This window comes from Doryrhamphus excisus, linkage group LG6 (assembly GCF_037039965.1).
Source record: "Doryrhamphus excisus strain RoL-2023G ecotype Guam linkage group LG6, RoL_Dexc_Guam_v1.1, whole genome shotgun sequence".
NCBI classification, from domain to species: Eukaryota; Metazoa; Chordata; class Actinopteri; order Syngnathiformes; family Syngnathidae; genus Doryrhamphus; species Doryrhamphus excisus.
Window position 1 is genome coordinate 10155320 of NC_136362.1, and position 19556 is coordinate 10174875.

At 40.2% G+C, this 19556-nt stretch overlaps 1 protein-coding gene across 1 annotated transcript; it reads right to left on the reverse strand.

The window, feature by feature from the left end:
• Positions 1-12071: 12071 nt before the first annotated feature.
• On the reverse strand, positions 12072-19389 carry xirp1 (xin actin binding repeat containing 1). The gene is made up of 3 exons (XM_078791387.1): positions 18903-19389; positions 12625-18807; positions 12072-12215 (listed from the first exon to the last, which is right to left on the reverse strand). Exons 2-3 carry the CDS (start codon positions 17017-17019, stop codon positions 12213-12215), a joined length of 4398 nt encoding a protein of 1465 aa, XP_078647513.1. The 5' UTR covers positions 17020-18807; positions 18903-19389; the 3' UTR covers positions 12072-12212.
• Positions 19390-19556: the final 167 nt, after the last annotated feature.

Consider the following 19556-nt stretch of genomic DNA (forward strand, 5'->3'; position numbering starts at 1 on the left):
TTTTCCAACGTAAAAAACGTGCCGTGGCTCAAAAAAAGTTGGAAAAACACTGTGCTAGAGTACCTGTCCTAGCCGAGGGGGATAAAGCAGCAAAGATGTGGGATCGGGAATGTCTGTGAAGCAAATGTGTGAGTATCCTTGGATACGTCATGAACGGAGATACCTGTTCAAACAATGAACAGGTATCTCCGTAAAGAGGGGTGAATATTCCAGATCGTTTTACCTGGAATAGTTGAATCACAACGACCTAAGCCCAGGCGGATACCATGGAAGGGGGGCCAAAATGCAGATTAGATTACAGTAAAGTCTCGTTATATTGATATTCTCGGTAGTTGGAAAAAATACCGATATAACCGGACTATCCATATATCCGATCCTGCGCCGAACTGCATTAAAAGTGGGCGGATCTTTGATATGGCATGTAATTTTCTCCTTGAGTTCATGGATTGCGTATCTAGCATGCTTTTGTACTACAATACAGTTTGTACTACAGTAAATAAAAATAAACTTACGCTGTAGTGATTACCGGTTACCGGGACATAATTCACCCCGGAACATAATTCACCCCGGAACTATCGATAGGGAAGGTGTTGCCACCCGGAGGGGTAGGCGCGAGGGACGGGTGTTTTCCGCTGTGTGTGCTGCACTCTGGTGGTGGAAGTGTGAAAAATAAAGTTGACTGGAAGCAGTCGTTCGCCGTGTTCTTTTTTGGTATTGAAATCCTTAAGCAAAGATTGATTTAAGCTGCTTTTGTATCGATATAAGCAGACCAAATTGGCTGGCGGGAGATGAAAAGGGCATCATAGTAACCGGATTATCATAATAACCGGGTATCGTACTAACGGAGCTAATTATATCATAAAAGACTAGAAATTTGCCCGGAAATGAAAATAGTATCGTAATAAGTAGTAATTCGTTTTAACCGATATCGATATAACGAGACTTTACTGTATTTGGATTAGCAACTACTCAGCTACTTGGTACTTGAACTGCTGTCTCCGTCTTCTGAATTTTGTGATACACCGGGAATCGAATAGGTAGATGTTTTCCATGTCCTCAACAGAAAGAATCGCCAGACGCATGACACTCCACTCCACTTCCCCCCAACACGTTCCTTCGAACCAGAGCTTCTCGTTGAGATGATTTTTCCAATTGCATGGAAAATCCAGTGGATTAAGTCCATGATTTAGATTTGGAGAGCAATGCCGTATCTAGGCTGTAGAAAGTCCTGGTGTACATACTATGTATATACTGACTGGCAATTGGAACTTTGAGGAACCGGGATCACTACATCGGGTTGCAACACCTACCGGACCGTTTTTCCGTGCTAGTCATACAGCACGGGAAATACCTAGCAGGAACAAAACCCGGATCAGCAGTATTGACTGTTGTCAATGTATTGTTTGACAGGTACCATTTTCTTTTGTTACGTTTTTTTGTTTTGAAATTATTCTTGAACCTGTAAGACAATATCCTAAACAAATGATTCACGTTCGGTAAATCCAGTTCAGGGATTCAAAATAAAAATTATGTCGAAAAATATGGTCTCAAAGATTCTATGCTTCATTCATTCATTCATTCATTTTCTACCGCTTATCCCGACGAGGATCGCAAGGGGTGCTGGAGCCTATCCCAGCTGTCTTTGAAGGAGAGGCGGAGTACACCCTGGACTGGTGGCCAGCCAATCACAGAGCACATATAGACAAACAACCATTCACACTCACATTCATACCTATGGACAATTTGGAGTCGCTAATTAACCTAGCATGTTTTTTTTTTGCAATGTGGGAGGAAACCGGAGTACCCGGAGAAAACCCACGCATGCACGGGGAGAACATGGAAACTCCACACAGAGGGTGGAATTGAACTTGGGTGTTCTAGCTGTGAGGCCTGCACGCTAATCACTCATTCCAGTTGTAAACATTCATTTTCTACCGCTTATCCTCACTAAGGTTTCGGGTATGCTGGAGCCTATCCCAGCTGTCTTCGGGCGAGAGGCGGGGTACACCCTGGACTGGTGGCCAGCCAATCACAGGGCACATTTAGACAAACAACCATTCACACTCACATTCATACCTATGGACAATTTGGAGTCGCTAATTAACCTAGCATGTTTTTTTGGAATGTGGGAGGAAACCGGAGTACCCGGAGAAAACCCACGCATGCACAGGGGTGGAATTGAACTCAGGTCTCCTAGCTGTGAGGCCTGTGTGCTAACCACTCGACCGCCGTGTAGCCCAAGTAATAGCAGTTTTACGGAAAAGTGTGAATTTTTGGGGGGAAATTTTTGGGGTTTTTTTTCTGTATAGGTTCCCCGAATGTGTTGAACGGTTGGTGATCAGATTTTCGTGAGACTTTTGCATAAAACAAAAAATAGCTAGCCTGAACGTGTGGCAGTCGTATCAGGTAATTGTTTTTTGGGAAAGGGGTGAATTTTGGATCACCCCCAAAATTTGGCCGAGGGTGGGATTGAACTTGTGTCTCCTAGCTGTGAGGTCTGCACGCTAACCACTCGACCACCGTGCAGCCGATTCTATGCTTCATTGGGAAAAAAAAGCATTAAATTGTTGGAAAAATCAGATCATTGTCTGTTTTTTGTGAAAGTACAGTTTGTATCCTGTCATTTTTCAACATTTCGAGTAAAGAGGTTTGACACCAGCATTTTAAATCACAACTTAAGCCTTTTATTTGTGAAGCGGATACAATGAAACAATACTTTTAACTTCACTAACAGTAGCAACCGGTTCTCAGTTACATCCATTTTGACCAGCGGATCATTACATCATCATTTTGTACAGTAACCACCAGTTGCCATCTGGCACCATCATTTTTTTTTTTTTTTTGCTTAATTGACATAAACAGTTCCATGCAGGAATAGGCTTAAAATGTATTCATCATAAACATAGATTAGCATATATTGACTCAGTTTCAGTCTGTTTACTCTCCATCAATCACAACATCAATTTAAACAATAAATAACACATATTTCAGCTTTACTTTCCTTCATAAATTCATAATATATCAGTGTGTTGTGACACAATCTTTATTTTGTAATGGAAAGCATGTGCAAAACAAATAAATCATATTATACCATAATGGTATTGAGCAAAAAGTGAAAAGATCAACAATCATTCTATATTTTGAAATAAACTGTAATTTAACACAATAAAAAAACAATAACATTTACCAGTATTTGTCACATTACTCGTATACTAATTATATTACTTTTTTTATAGGCTTTGTTCTGTCCCTCAAATTACGTTTTTTTATCCGAGCAAATCATCCATCCAGTTGCTCTGTGCTGCTTGTTCTGTATTGTTGTTGTCCGATTCTTTCAGACAGTCCAAAGTTGAGGATGTATTTCCTGACTCAGCATTTGGCAGCAACTCTGTTGCGAAGATGTCAAGAGAGAAAAGATCTCCCTGATCTGAAGAAGCTACCGTGGATGTTGCCGCTGAACCAATTGACCCATTCAGTGGATTAGCACTAAGAACATCTACGCTAGATGACATTTCAGTCAATGCAAAGATATCATCAGGGTTGGATGTCTGGTTTGTGTGTAATAAAGTACTATTTGGGCTGAATATGTCAAAATCCGTCGGGCTATTTGTAGTCAGCAGGTCTTGATTAAAAACCTGGTTGACACACTCCGGGGCAATGAGTTGGTCAGTTAAGCCGAGCTCGTCATTTTCAAGAAGGCTAAAATTTTCAGTAGCAACTGAAATCATCAAATCTACGGCGTTATCCCCAAAAAGCTCCTGAGAAACAAACTGGTTGGTGGTGGTATCTTGCAGAGGCTCTTGGTTGAGATCAATAATTGTGTTGGGGTCAATATTTCTTTCTATTGTCTTAGCTGCATCATCTGACTCATCTTTATTGGTAAGAATGATGGACGGATCAACAAAGACCTCGAAAATGTCACTTTTCATAACTGTCAGTTGATCAGTTGACTCTTGAGAGCCCTGAACGTCAGTCGAAGGAAAGTCTTCACTGTCGACTAATGCTAGGATGGTAGCCTCATTGTTCTTATCATCCGTTTGATCTGTTAGAACAGGTTCTGTGAGGCTATCACTGATAGATTTGCTGTTCTTATCATCCGTTGGAACCATTTGAAGAGGTTTTATTTGGCTGTCACTGCTGTAGTTGCTGTTCTTATCATCCGTTTGATCTGTTTGAAAAGGTTCTGTGAGGCTATCACTGATAGATTTACTGTTCTTATCATCCGTTTGACCTGTTCGAACAGGTTCTGTTAGGCTATCACTGGTGTAGTTGCTGTTCTTATCATTAGTTTGATCTGTTTGAAGAGGTTCTGTTAGGTGATCACTGATAGATTTGCTGTTCTTATCATCCGTTTGATCTGTTAGAACAGGTTCTTTTAGGCTATCACTGCTGTAGTTGCTGTTCTCTTCCGTTTGATCTGTTTGAAGAGGTTCTGTTAGGCTATCACTGATAGATTTGCTGTTCTTATCATCCGTTTGATCCTTTTGAACAGATTCTGTTCGGCGATCACTGATAGATTTACTGTTCTTATCATCCGTTTTATCTGTTAGAACAGGTTCTGTGAGGCTATAACTGATAGATTTGCTGTTCTTATCATCCGTTGGAACCATTTGAAGAGGTTTTATTTGGCTGTCACTGCTGTAGTTGCTGTTCTTATCATCCGTTTGATCTGTTTGAAAAGGTTCTGTGAGGCTATCACTGATAGATTTACTGTTCTTATCATCCGTTTGACCTGTTAGAACAGGTTCTGTTAGGCTATCACTGGTGTAGTTGCTGTTCTTATCATTAGTTTGATCTGTTTGAAGAGGTTCTGTTTGGCTGTCACTGATAGATTTGCTGTTCTTATCATCCGTTTGATCTGTTCCAACAGGTTCTGTTAGGCTATCACTGGTGTAGTTGCTGTTCTTATCATCTGTTTGATCTGTTCGAACAGGTTCTGTTTGGCTGTCACTGATAGATTTGCTGTTCTTATCATCTGTTTGATCCTTTTGAACAGGTTCTGTTAGGCTATCACTGGTGTAGTTGCTGTTCTTATCATCCGTTTGATCAGTTCGAACAGGTTTTGTGAGGCGATCACTGATGGATTTGCTGTTCTTATCATCCGTTTGATCTGTTTGAACAGGTTCTGTTCGGCTATCACTGATAGATTTGCTGTTCTTATCATCCGTTTGATCTGTTCGAACAGGTTCTGTTAGGCTATCACTGGTGTAGTTGCTGTTCTTATCATTAGTTTGATCTGTTCGAACAGGTTCTGTTAGGCTATCACTGATGGTTTTGCTGTTCTTATCATCCGTTTGATCTGTTCCAACAGGTTCTGTTAGGCTATCATTGCTGTAGTTGCTGTTCTTATCAGTCGATTGATCTGTTCGAACAGGTTTTGTTCGGCTATCACTGATAGATTTGCTGTTCTTATGATCTGTTTGATCCTTTTGAACAGGTTCTGTTGGGCTATCACTGGTGTTGTTGCTGTTTTCATCATCAGTTTTATCTGTTCTAACAGGTTCTGTGAGGCTATCACTGATAGAGTTGCTGTTCTTATCATCTATTTGACCTGTTCGAACAGGTTTTATTCGGCTATCACTGATAACCTCACTCTTCTTATCATCCTTTTGATCAGTTTGCACAGGTTCTAGTAGGCTACGACCGGTATCCTTGCTGTTCTTGTCATCAGTTTTATCTGCTTGGACGGGTTCTATTGTGTTTGGGTTAGAAGAAATTGTCCGGTTTTGAATGTCATCCAGAGGTTTGACTTGAGTGGCAGCACCCTCATGAACCTTCTCTCTATTTGTTTTGTCATCGGCATTTATTTTGTGGGATACCTGTTTTGTGGCGTCTTCGTTCTTCTGAAAGAGTCTTGCCAGGAGTCCTCCGACAGGCTTCTCATCAACTTTCCTGAATTTTTTTGCTTCAATTTTGTTAGTTTTCTCCGTGACGTTCACTGGGAATAGCTTTGACAAAGGACTCTTTTGTTTGGACCAAGATCCCAGTCTGACTTTGGATTTTTCAGTCTGTTTTGCATAACCCACAAGAACTTGTTTACTGCTGGTCTGGTCTTTTTGTTGTAGTGAGTTTATCTTATCAGCCCTACTTGTGTTGCTATCGGAGGTCTCATCAGTTCTGGTCGGAGGATGTGTACTTTCTAACTTGATGTCCAGTTTGTCATCAGTTGGTAGGATTTCTTGAATTTTCTCCATTTCATCTCCAGACTGTGTCGTGCTTAAATGTCTTCTGGGTTCTTGTTCTGGGTGCGTTTTTTGATCTGAGTCGTTTTGTTCACATTCACCATTTGGATTATTGAATGTATTATCTTCACGTTTCTGCATTTGGCTCAGTGAAGATACCACCCCAGTGGGATCCGGTTCTGTTGCACCTGAGGTCCGTTGAGGAGGCTTTACATCAACAATTGGTGCAAAATGGACGGACTTTCTTGTTTTTGTAGAACTAGCATTTTGTTTCTCAGGAGATTTATCATTGTTTGTTTTCACAACTGTTGTCTGAGTTTGTTGTCTAACTTTTGAGGATATGTTGACTTGGAAATGTTTGGATTTTGTAGGAGAACTCGTGGGTTTTGGGTTCTCTTCTGCATTATGGGGTTTTGTCGGCGCTTTATCCCTGATTTCTGAGACCATAGCATGCGGAAACTGTTTATCTATTAGGTTCAAACCTGGTGGATTTACAGACTGGAGTGACTTCTTTTTCTCCGGTGGCCATTTCACTTTCAGTTTTCCCCTGACGTCGGCATTACCGCCATGCTTCATTTCAGCCGGACGCGACTTTGTGACGTACACTTCAGTGGACGACTCTTTGGGGACTGCGGGAATGTTTAAACTGCTTTTTGTCAATTTAGATGTGGTCGTAGAATCGGGTTCATCTGTTCCTTTATCTTTCCTAAGCCAACGGTCTTTATGCTGCTTGTGCCCAAATCCCTCATCGTAATTTCCTTTTCTTTTGAAAAGCTGCTGGTAGTGAGACATGCAGTAGAACTCGCCATAAAGAGAGGAGTAGTTGTGAATGCTGCAATAAAAAAGTAGTGTTTTTGAATCATAACAAACGTTTTTTTGATCGGCACTTGTTTGAATCAATAGAAACGGTCTCCAAATTTGATTGATTGGTTGATTTGAATCATTGTAAACATCTCACCTGAGCTTCTTCTGACAGTGTTTACAGCAGAAACACTTGCTGTGCAGGGTAAGTTTATTGGCCACCATTTTTTCCATTGGATACACCGGCGTCATACAGGCTGAACACATTTCCTTGACCGGTGACAAAAACTATAACAATAGAGACAAATAAATGTAACAAACAGCAACAAACTGAAAATGTTTTGTATTTATTTCTTAAATTGTTTATTTTCTCTGATTATATAGGATATGATATTGGGTAATTGTACAGTGACCATATGGTTATTTAAGGTTTGATAATGTTCAAAAGAAGTTTTCTGCACACTTTGTTGGTTTATCAGTTTATTCAGGTAACGTTTCGGTCCGTTTGACCATCAGACATAATAAATTTTTATATAAAATATTATATAAAATATACTTTATTATTATATAAATTATTATAAATTATTATAATTATTACATATTTTTATATATTATTATTATTATATATATTATTAAAATATTTTTAAAAAATATTTAGACAGATTTAAACAGATTTTCTATGCCATAACTATGAAAATCCGAATGATAGGAAAACCCAGGACACGTTCGAGAGACCATGTCTCTCCGCAGGACAACTCGGAATCTGCCAGAAGGAGTCGGATGTAGCATGGGTGAGGGATACCCAACCTCGGATAAGCGAAAGAAGATGTTTGGAGCCCAGTAACACACCACATAGTTCAGGTAAGAATTTAATTTAATTTAATTTAATTTAATTTAATTTAATTTAATTTAATTTAATTTAATTTAATTTAATTTAATTTAATTTAATTTAATTTAATTTAATTTAATTTAATTTAATTTAATTTAATTTAATTTAATTTAATTTAATCAGTAATCCGAGTTGTTTTTAATGTTATGGGATTTATCGGAATGATGTCATAATCCCTCACATGGACCCCTTATTATTAATATTCACTGTCAAGTTCATCAACAAACTTATGTGTGTGTTGATACCCATCCATTCTGTGAAAATCATAGAACACAAGAAGAACGTATTTTTTTTCTTAAACTGTAATTTATTGAACAATTTACACAACACTTTACAGCTATTTTGTTTACATTTTATATAATAGAGTACAGTATAAAATTTCTAAGACAAATGTTTCTTGAGTAAAAACGTAACATTTCCATCACTACATGAGTTGAGATTTTAGAGTGAAAAAAAATGGATAAAACAAATGCAAAATGTGAGTTTTTAAAGGAAAACATTTCGGACATTTTCCTCAATCCTGGAAACACATATTCCGCCTATAAATCCTGCTGAAAAAACTCGAAAAAAACACTCAAACTATGTTACTAGCACTGTGACATCTTGCCACACCACATAGGCTAACTAATAGCCGGCTAGCAAGTTGTGTGTCGGTCATGAACGAACGGGTCAAAAGAACTAGTTTTACTTTTTTGTGAACCGAATGAACAAGGCCACCGCCCCTAAAACACCCGTTCAGTTTGTTCAGTTTGTTCAGCTGCAAATGCTGTTTTTTTTGATTGGCTGGAGAGTCAGTTCATTGTTCCTTTTGCAGGGCGGGACTATCTGTGTGCTTGCCTGTCTCATTCTATCGTCGCACCGAGGCCGAGTCTTTCTGACTTGGGGAGCTGAGACGCTCAGATCCAGAAAACTGTCATAATACTTCAGATTTCAAGGTACGTCATCACGTGTTGTTGCGATGTTGAGTTGGAACGAATGTGAACATCAGTGAACGGACTGACTCAAAACGACTGACCGGGTCTATGCACAGAGGGAGATCACAGGCTAACGACCAATTGACTGAAATGACCGAAATGAACAGATCTTTTAACTGAATGTGAACGGACTGACTCAAAACGACTGACCGGGTCTATGCACAGAGAGAGATCACAGGCTAACGACCAATTGACTGAAATGAACGAAATGAACGAAATGACCGAAATGAACAGATCTTTTAACTGAATGTGAACGGACTGACTCGAAATGGCTGACCGAGTCTATGCACAGGGGGAGATCACAGGCTAACGACCAATTGACTGAAATGACCGAAATGAACAGATCTTTTAACTGAATGAACCGGAATGATCCGGTTCACTGAAATGAATGGTTTTGCCCCCCACTGACTCGAACGAACTGACTCGAAATGGCTGACCAGGTCTATTCACAGGGGTAGATCACAGGATAACGACCAATTGACTGAAATGACCGAAATGAACGAAATGAACAGATCTTTTAACTGAATGAACCGGAATGATTCGGTTCACTGAAATGAATGGTTTTGCCCACCACTAGCCGGAACGAATGTGAACATGAGTGAACGGACTGACTCGAAACGACTGACCGGGTCTATGCACAGGGGGAGATCACAGGCTAACGACCAATTGACTGAAATGACTGAAATGAACAAAATGAACGAAATTAATGGATCTTTTTACTGAATTAACCGGAATGATCCGGTTCACTGAAATGAATGGTTTTGCCCCCCGCTGACTCGAACGAACTGACTCAAAACGGCTGACCAGGTCTATTCACAGGGGTAGATCACAGGCTAACGACTGAAATGACCGAAATGACCGAAATGAACGAAATGAACGAAATGAACGAAATGAACGAAATGAACGAAATGAACGAAATGAACGAAATGAACGAAATGAACGAAATGAACGGATCTTTTAACTGAATGAACCAGACTGATCCGGATCACTGAAATGAACGGTTTTGCCCCCCACTAGCCTGCAGCACATCACAACCGAAGGTAACGCTACATTTTACATTTGCTTCTGTGTGTTTATTTTTTGAGTTTGGAAATGTGTCCAATGCTAATGTAATGCTAATGCTAATGCTAAAAAAGGACCAAAATACTATTGTTACAAGACTATTGTTGTCATGAATGCACCTGTTCCATGGTTATAGTTGAGGGTTTTGGCGGTTGTTTTAACAGCAGTCTTTGTAGGCGGCATAGCTGTGTCTCGCACTTTTTATCTGTTTTTATATCTATAGAATGAATATGTTATCCTTCAAAGACTACCATTGAGATGGGTTTGTTCAGTGTTGTTTGTTGGGCGGTTGGCTAAACGTTACAAACATCTCTTTCTGACGCAGCTTCTCATCCTCTGGTTGGAAAGTAGATCTTTGTGGTAATGGAGATGTCGTGACTTCGTATCTGCTTGGGTTCCCGACCACCTCGAACAGAGCGGCTGTTTGACCGTCAGACCGCGTGGTGACAAACGTAGACTTCACGGAGGACACAAAACTGTTTCCAAAGCCGTCTGTTTCTTCGTAGGTTTCACTGACGGTCTTTGTACCAACGATTCCTGCAGGTTCCTTGGGAAGTTTTTGAACCTCGAGCACGCTGACATTGCGTTTTGGTGGGATGTTGGAAGACGTTTGGGTCGGATCATCTTCAGAGCTTTGAACTTTGTCTTCCAGGGTTGGTTTAAATGTGGACATGGTGGGTTTGTGTTGTTCAGAAGGTCTTCTGGCAGCGGAATGAATGGAGATAAACGAAGGGGACGACTGGGAGGAGGACTGTCCAAAGAGCTTGGGTGCTTCTTTTTTTGGAGGACTGGGTCGATTTATTCGTTCGTTGCTTTGACCCGATTTAACCTTGGTTGTCCCAATGCTGATTTTCCTAAGCTTGTTTCCAGGTTGAACATCCGATTTCAAGGATTCGTCAAAAAGTCCCGACAACCCTGCAATGTCTGCCTCGGATTTTAGATTAGAAACCGAATAAAGAGCCTTTTTGATGGCTTCCTCGATGTCAAGGAGCTTCGCTAAAGTCTGTTCCTTCAGATTCAATATCTCCTTACTTGCCTTTTCCAAATCTTCAAACGCGGTTTCAACAGAAGAAACGCTCTCCAGATCATCATCATCCTGTGTCTCGACTTCTACTTTCTTCTGTACTTTTTTTGGATCTTCACCCGGTGACACCATCCAAGCCGGGACGGTATTGTAAAAAGTCTTCAGTGAGCTCATGTCCACGTTACTGCTTTCGGTTTCTATCTCTTGGACCTGAGATAAAATTCCCTTGAGTTCTTCTCGTTTCCTCATGTTTTCGAAGATTTCCATAGCGGCCTTCACATTCCCGTTTATGATCTCGTCCTTGTGCACGGAAAGCCTCTGTCGTCGCTCGTCTTCGGTCTCTTTTACTTTCTTCTCCCTTAAAACGACTTTATTTTTTGTTTGGATTTGACATAGACCAGCTGGATTATTATCGATGTCGCTGAGCGGATCGACACCAGTTGACGATTTTGTTTTGGAGTTTTGAGGGGTGGTTGTGTTCGGGGTCGGTTCCTTTGGATCTTTAAGGATTTTCTTTGAGGGTAAGAAATTGGCGTTTATATTCAAGGTCTCAGGGCCCGTTCTGTTGAAGTTCTTCAAAGCATCCTTCAAGCTCTTGTTCATTTCATGCTTGGCATTGTCTTCATGATCCTTTATGGACTTTTGGATCTCCTCTGATGCGTTGATTTTTTGGATGACATTTCTTTCCATGTTTGGTTCGGTAGGGTTGGACTTTGTTATTTGGGAAACCAAACATCTGGTCTCCTGAATGAATCCATTACTGGGATGTTTCTTTGCGTTTTGATAAGTCAGATGATCTCCAATCGTAGGTTCGGTGGTGTTTGACTTTGTTATTTGGGAATCCGAACATCTGGTCTCCTCAATGAAACCATTACTGGGATGTTTCTTTGCGTTTTGATAAGTCAGATAATCTCCAATCGTAGGTTCGGTGGTGTTTGACTTTGTTATTTGGGAATCCGAACATCTGGTCTCCTCAATGAAACCATTACTGGGATGTTTCTTTGCGTTTTGATAAGTCAGATGATCTCCAATCGTAGGTTCGGTGGTGTTTGACTTTGTTATTTGGGAATCCGAACATCTGGTCTCCTGAATGAAACCATTACTGGGATGTTTCTTTGCGTTTTGATAAGTCAGATGATCTCCAATCGTAGGTTTGGTCCAATGCGGCTTTGGTGGCAACGCTGGCTTTTGTCGCGGTGGCGTAACGGTTCCAACTTCAGAACTGGCTTGGTTTTCTACCGAATGGTGATGTGTCGTGACGGATGGTTTCTCTTGACAGGTTACTGAAATTGAAGGAGACAACGTTGTGTCAGATGGAGGCAAAGGTACCACAACACTCCTCTCTGAACAACCTGACTTCCTGTACAGCATTGCGGATTTAAAGTCACCCATGGAGATGTTTACTCTAGACTTCTCAAGCGATCGCAGCGCTAGGTGAATGTTAGCTCCTATAATGTCTTCTTTATCTGGGAGCTTCTGCTCCGTTGCTGCACTTTGCAGAGATCTAATCGCAGCTTTTATATCTCCTTTAATAACATCTTCTGGATCATCATGTGTTGATGTCACACCATTGAATTCGTAGCTTAATAAAGGCTTATTATTACTGACTATAACTGCATCGCAATGGGATACAGTTCCCGGTTTGCAGGCATCTAAGGGAACATTTTCCAAACTTTTCACTGCATCACTGACCTTCAGATAAGTCTTGACTTGTCGGCTTCCGGAGGGAGATGATTGCGTAACCGCTGATGAGCTTCCTTCCTGTGCCGGGACTTCTAAATTGTATATTTTCCCAGGAACGACGACATCCCGTTCCAGGTTCATGCTTTGCTGTTTAGCGTGTTCCAAGGACTTTTTAGCTGCTTTTATATCTCCACATATGATGGTCTCTTTTTGGAATTCTTGGAGTTCTTCAGTTTCGGGATATTTACTAGATAAGTCCATATCGTAAATAGTTCCAGGTGTGATGACTTCCCGGTCGGTGTGCATGCTCTGTTGCTTTGCACGTTCTAAGGATTGCATCGTTGCTTTAACGTCACCGGCGACAATTTCCTCTTTTTCCATAAGGAATGCCGGTTTTACCGCAAGTTGTTGCTTCGCTGTTGAAACATCACCGGGAATGATTTCATTCCTCGGAATAGAGTTTTCAACAACAAAGGCGCACTCTGATGAAAAGACTTTCTTGGTGTTCTTCACATCGCCCGGAAGAACATCGGAAATAGTTCGTTCTACCAAGTCTCGTTGCTGGGAAAGACTTTTCTTCGCTTCCCTGATATCGCCTTGAAGGATTGTAGTTTGCTCCTTGGAAAACTTCACTTCATCTTCATCTTCCGGTACCTCAGAATGGAGACTTCTCAGGAAGTTGAGATCTCCTTTCTCGATACAACTTTTATATAAGTTCACGTTCCCTTTCTCGGTTTCGTTGATTCGACATGACGCGGATGATTTTTGACCGTGGGCGATGGCGAACAAATTTCCGATCGCCGACTTCACGTCTCCTTTTTCAATAGCAGGATTTTTCGTTTTAGTTTCGTTGTGGTTAATAAGCGAATAAACAAACATCTGTGCTTGTCCTCCAGAAGTCTCTTGCATAAGGATTCCGTTCTTGAAGTTCTTATCTTCGTCGATGATCTTAACGATGTTTTGTATCATTTGATCTCGTTCCAGAGTAATCGCTGTAGATGAATCGTAAATCGGAAGTTCAACTCCAGTGGAGTTTAGTTGACCTTTTTCCGTTTCTCTGAGAAGATTAACTTCTGGGTTGGTTGGTTTTAGTAAGAGTTGTAGAATAATGTTCCTGAGGTTGCCTTCAACGACTTCTTCCTTCTGGATTTGGACTTCGTTTGTGCTTCCGAGATGGAATTTTGCCATGGTAACGTTTCCGCTTTCATTTGCTTCAATTATGATTCCACCTGAGTGAATTATTTGTAATTCGTTTAAGTATACCAACGTGTCGGTGATGCTACTCGATGTGATTTTGTCCAGTGGAGTTGTTTCGAAGAGCCAGGTTGTGCACTTCACATCAGTTTTTGGTATCTTCTCATCCGTACCTCGGAATGAGGTTTCTTCATGTTGCTTGATTTGGTCCAAAGGTTGGGATTCAAACAACCAAGTACAACGTTTTACATCTCCTTTCTGGCTGTCTTCTCTGCAGACCGTTTTGACCAGACTTTGGTCTTCAGGTTCTCCTCTGAGACTGTCGATGGTTTGATTCTCAAAAAGCCAAGTGGAGGTCCTGACATCACCACGCTGAACGTCTGTGACGCTGACCATCCTTACGAACTTGTTAGAGTCCTCGGATTCGAACCTTTTTTTATTGAGCTGCACATTACCGCTCCCGAAGTCTTCAATGACTTTGACCGAAGGTTCTTCTCGGCAGGTAAGAGAGTCCAGAGGTTGGGTTTCAAACTTCCATCTGGCTGATTTAACATCTCCCTTCTCGACATCCTCTTGAGTGACGGCTCTGATCACGTAAACTTCGTTCTCCGCCTTGATGGCCTCAAGTGGTTTGGTCTCAAACATCCATCGGGCTCCTCGAACATCACCGCTTAAAATCTCCTCCTTTTTTACAGTCGTCACTTCATGGAATTGTCCTTCTTTGTCCCGAATGGCATACAGCGGCAGGGACTCGAACATCATGGTGCTGGACTTGACATCAATATCGCTGATTGGTTCTTCCACATAAACTGATTTCTGTTCAAGTGGTTTCTGGTGGATTTGGTCCAGTGATGAAGTTTCAAATATAAACTTTTTGTTCTTCACATCTCCAATCACGTCTTCGGAAATTTTTTGTTTATTCGCATCATCGTCGTCGTCGTCGTCCTTGTTGATCGTGCTCACGGAACAGTTCTCGAACAACCATGTGAATTTGTGTACCGATCCCTTACGGATGGTATCGTCATGATTCCGTTCATCGCATGACATCTCTGATCCGATTTCATCCAGGGACTGGGATTCAAAAAGTTCTTTGACTCTTGAGACATCTCCTGATTGGACGTTAACTTGACTGACACATCTTAGGTCCTGGTCTGAATGTGGGTCATTCGGAAGTCTGTCCAGGGTCTCGGTTTCAATCAGATGTTTGGCTGTTTGAAGTCCGGTCTCAGGTTTGATGCAGAGTCTTAGATTGTAGTCCTCACCTTCTCCGATGTGGTCTAACGGTTGGGATTCAAAAAGCCACGTCATGGACTTGACTTTTGGGTTGTCCACAGTTTCCGTGTCTTTAACTCGATCTGATTTGTCGTACAAAACGTCCATCGGTTGCGTCTCGAAAAGCCATTTGCATGTTTTGACGTTGCCTTTACAAGGTTCGACTCCAAGGGAATCGCTCGGTTCCGCGTGGTTGAACTTGGAATGAATCCCGTCGATTGTCTGCGTTTCGAAAATCCACTTTGCTAACTTGACGTCACCGGTTGTGTCTTCCTGTCTGGTGATGCCTTTGATGACCTCGACGTTTTCTTTTCCGTCCGTGAACTCATTTAAAGGCTTGGTTTCGAACATCCATTTGTAGTTCTGCACTTTTCCGTGGATTAATTCCTCACGGTTGACTGTTGTTACCTTGTGGAAATTTCCACGGCTGTCTTTTAAGGCGTACAACGGAACATCTTCCGATGTGAGTTTTTCTTTCTCGAAGTTCTCATCAAAATGAGAAATCTTACTCAGAGGGATTGTTTCAAAAAGATGTTTGAATCCTCGAACGTCACCCTTTTCGATGTCTTGTTCTTTTCCGTAGACGCTGTTTCCAACGCCGCCGCAGTTCTCGAAGATGATCTTCTTGTCTTGGACCGTTCCCGTTTCATCCGCTGAAACGGTCACTTTCTTCAAACAACCGACTCGGTAGCTATCATTCAGAGTCTCCATCGGTTGAGTTTCGAACAACCACAACGAGGTCTTCACGTCTCCTCCGATGATGTTTTCTTTCTCCAAATGTTTTTCCTCCGAGTTTCCTCTTAGCGTTTCCAACGGTTGCATCTCGAAGAGCTTTGTCTTGTTGGGAACGTCAACCTCAAATTGGTCCACTGCAACTTCTCGGATGTCGTCAAAGGACTGAGTTTCAAACATCCATCTTTTTCCGTCTGTTGGACCTCGGCGGTTTTCCTCCAGAGATATTCCTCGAATTATTTTCACTCCATCGGTTCCGTTTTTAATCGGGTCCAATTGCTGGGTTTCAAATAACCAACGTGCGGAGCTGGTGTTCCCGTTTTTGATCTCCTCCCTACAGATGGATTTAACGGAATGGATGTTGCCGTTTTTGTCTCTGATGGCACATCGAGGTTCTTCTGCCTGGAAGAGTTTCACAGTTTTCTGAACGTCTCCTTTTTGTTCCTGGAGCTCGGACCTCAGTTTTAGAAAGTTATGGTCTTCAATTGAGTTACAGCGTCCAAGGTCGCTTAGAGGTTTCGTTTCAAAAAGCAACCGAGTCCCGCTAACATCTCCTGGCTGGATCGCGTCTTTCAACACGGCTTCGACTAGCTCGTTATCGTCTTTTTTATTAAGAGAATCCAAGGGTTGGGTTTCAAACAACCAGGTAGATGTTCTCACGTCCCCTCTCACAGACGTCTGACGTTCCGCGTATGTCTGCTGTCTGCTCGCATTGTACTCAAACATGGAGGACGTTCCTTTGACGTTTCCACCGCTTACGTCCTCCTCGTGTAGCAGCTTCTTAGTTTCATGAGGATCTCCGATACTATCCAGGTTCCAGTTCTCAAAGATCCACCTCATTGACTGCACTTCGCCCTGGTTTGCTACGTCGTCTGATGCTTCTGTGTCGTTCAGCTGCACCGCTTTCATGATCTCGTCATCGACAGCATCTCCAAGTTCTCCAAGGATGTTCGGGTGGATGTGTTTGAAGAGACGTTTCAGTTCAGTCTTCTGCCGTTGTTGGTAGTATGTGGAGAAGGTTTCTTTAGGTGGAGGCATAGGGAGGTTATTGGGACCTTCATCATCAAGGGGCCTGGCTGGTCCGGGAGGGGGAGGAGGGGGTGGGAGAGGTAGGTCGTCTTCATCGTGAGATGATTTCGAAACTGTGACTTTCCTGGCTGTGTCAGCCATCTTTAAATTCAAAAAACAAAACAAAACACAGAACATGCAACAATGTCAGTCATCAGTCAGTAGAACCAAAATCAGACGACATGCATGTGATTAGTTGGCATGCATTTAGTATGTAAAGTCGTACGTTACCTTGTTTTTATGCTCACTTGATGTTTTTCACTGCAAAGCATCCTCCGTCACACCAAGGTTAAGAAAAACACTACACACAGCTGTTAGTGGAACATGGGGGTTCTTCCTTGGAATGTCGTTGGGAATGAATAACGAATACTGCCCTCGCCTAACATACCATATCTCGCAAAAGTGGACACATTGCAGATCTTCTCAAAGGACAATACTACAGAAATGTATGTTCACTTTTATTGTAATGGTTTAATTTCATTTGAACATGCATCAGATGACAATTGAATGCATCACATAATCAGTTCACAGTTCCACATGTCCAAAAGGAGTAGGAAGAAGCAAAGCTTATTAAATCCTACCCCTCCATCTGGTACTTTTACAATCAGTAACTGTTACATTTGTTCACTTCCTGCTTTCCTAATATAGTTTAAGTATTTTATTTTATAAAATTTGCTTTGCTTTTATATATTTACTTTACTTTACTTTACTTTACTTTACTTTACTTTACTTTACTTTACTTTACTTTACTTTACTTTACTTTACTTTACTTTACTTTACTTTACTTTACTTTACTTTACTTTACTTTACTTTACTTTACTTTACTTTACTTTCAGTAACTGTTACATTTGTTCACTTCCTGCTTTCCTAATATAGTTTTAGTATTTTATTTTATTTTATTTTATGTTATTTTGTTTTGTTTTGTTTTATTTTATTTTATTTTATTTTATTTTATTTTATTTTATTTTATTTTATTTTATTTTATTTTATTTTATTTTATTTTATTTTATTTTATTTTATTTTATTTTATTTTATTTATTCTTTTTTTACTTTACTTTACTTTACTTTACTTTACTTTACTTTACTTTACTTTACTTTACTTTACTTTACTTTACTTTACTTTACTTTACTTTACTTTACTTTACTTTACTTTACTTTATGTCCAAAAGGAGTAGGAAGAAGCAAATCTTATTAAATCCTACCCCTCCATCTGGTACTTTTACAATCAGTAACTGTTACATTTGTTCACTTCCTGTTTTCCAAATATAGTTTGTGTTTTAATTAATGTTATTTAGTTTTATTTAGTTTTATTTAGTTTTATTTAGTTTTATTTACTTTACTTTACTTTACTTTACTTTACTTTACTTTACTTTACTTTACTTTACTTTACTTTACTTTACTTTACTTTACTTTACTTTACTTTACTTTACTTTACTTTACTTTACTTTACTTTACTTTACTTTACTTTACTTTACTTTACTTTACTTTACTTTACTTTTACCACATGTCCAAAAGGAGTAGGAAGAAGCAAAGCTTATTAAATCCTACCCCTCCATCTGGTACTTTTACAATCAGTAACTGTTACATTTGTTCACTTCCTGCTTTCCTAATATAGTTTAAGTATTGACAACATAGCAAGACGTGCGCCATTTACATGCAAACCAAGGTATAATTTTTTTTAGTTTTTTTTTTACTTCTATTGATTTACTTTCGGTCAGCGTCCAACCGCAATATTCTGATAAAACTGCATAGTTTAAGCATTGGCGTATTGGAGTGCTAATAACGTGACGTCGGGGCAAGCAAAGAGACAGTTACACTGCACACATTCAAAAGCAAACAGAGATTGTTAATAATAATAATAATAATAATAAAAAAACACATTACCTTATTGCTTTTAGTCCTCGTAAGTGAAGTGCCAGTCACACCCTGTTCAACGACAGAAGGATAATAGCCGCTTATTTCCTATTGAAGCCCCAGGACCCAAAGTGTGTTGAGGAATGAGAGGCATTCCAGGAACTTACTGGTTGCGTCCAACCTCCAATGGACTCGATGGACGCTGCCCTTGACAGATAGAGAGCTGACCTTTCTCTAACAGAGGAGGCCGTCACTTGTGTTGTTGATAGGACAGCCCGCTTGCTCGGTGATGTATGATATTTGGCATCTGTAGAAACACAAAGATGCTTTTTTTAAAAAATGCAGTTCACACTCACAGACAGGTGGTCCAAAATAAACAAAGCAGGGCCGTCCAAACCTTGGCCCGCATCGTGAAAAATGACCAAATGCGACTTTGCAATGGTGATATGTTCTAAAGCAACACAAGAGGTTAAATATATTTTAAGAAAAAAACAGCATCTCAGCTTTGCATTATGGGTGAAAAAGACTTTTTTTTTTAAACATTTGAACTTTCTTCTTGTAAATCTTGTGACTTTATTCCTGTCAAATTGCAGCAGCATTTTTTTCCCCAACTATTTCAAATTATGATTTAATTCCCATAATATTATTTGTATAATAATAATAATAAAATAAATAAATACAAATAAATTAAAAAAATAAAAAATAATAATAATAAATAAAAAAATAATAATTTGTATAATATATAATATTATTATTTTAAACTTTTCCCCAACCTAACTTTCCCAAAAAATACAACTGTATTTGGTTTACTTTCGTCATAA

Coding starts and splice junctions, on each gene's coding strand:
- xirp1 (XM_078791387.1), bottom strand. CDS start 17,019: ATGTTCTGTGTTTTGTTTTGTTTTTTGAATTTAAAGATGGCTGACACA.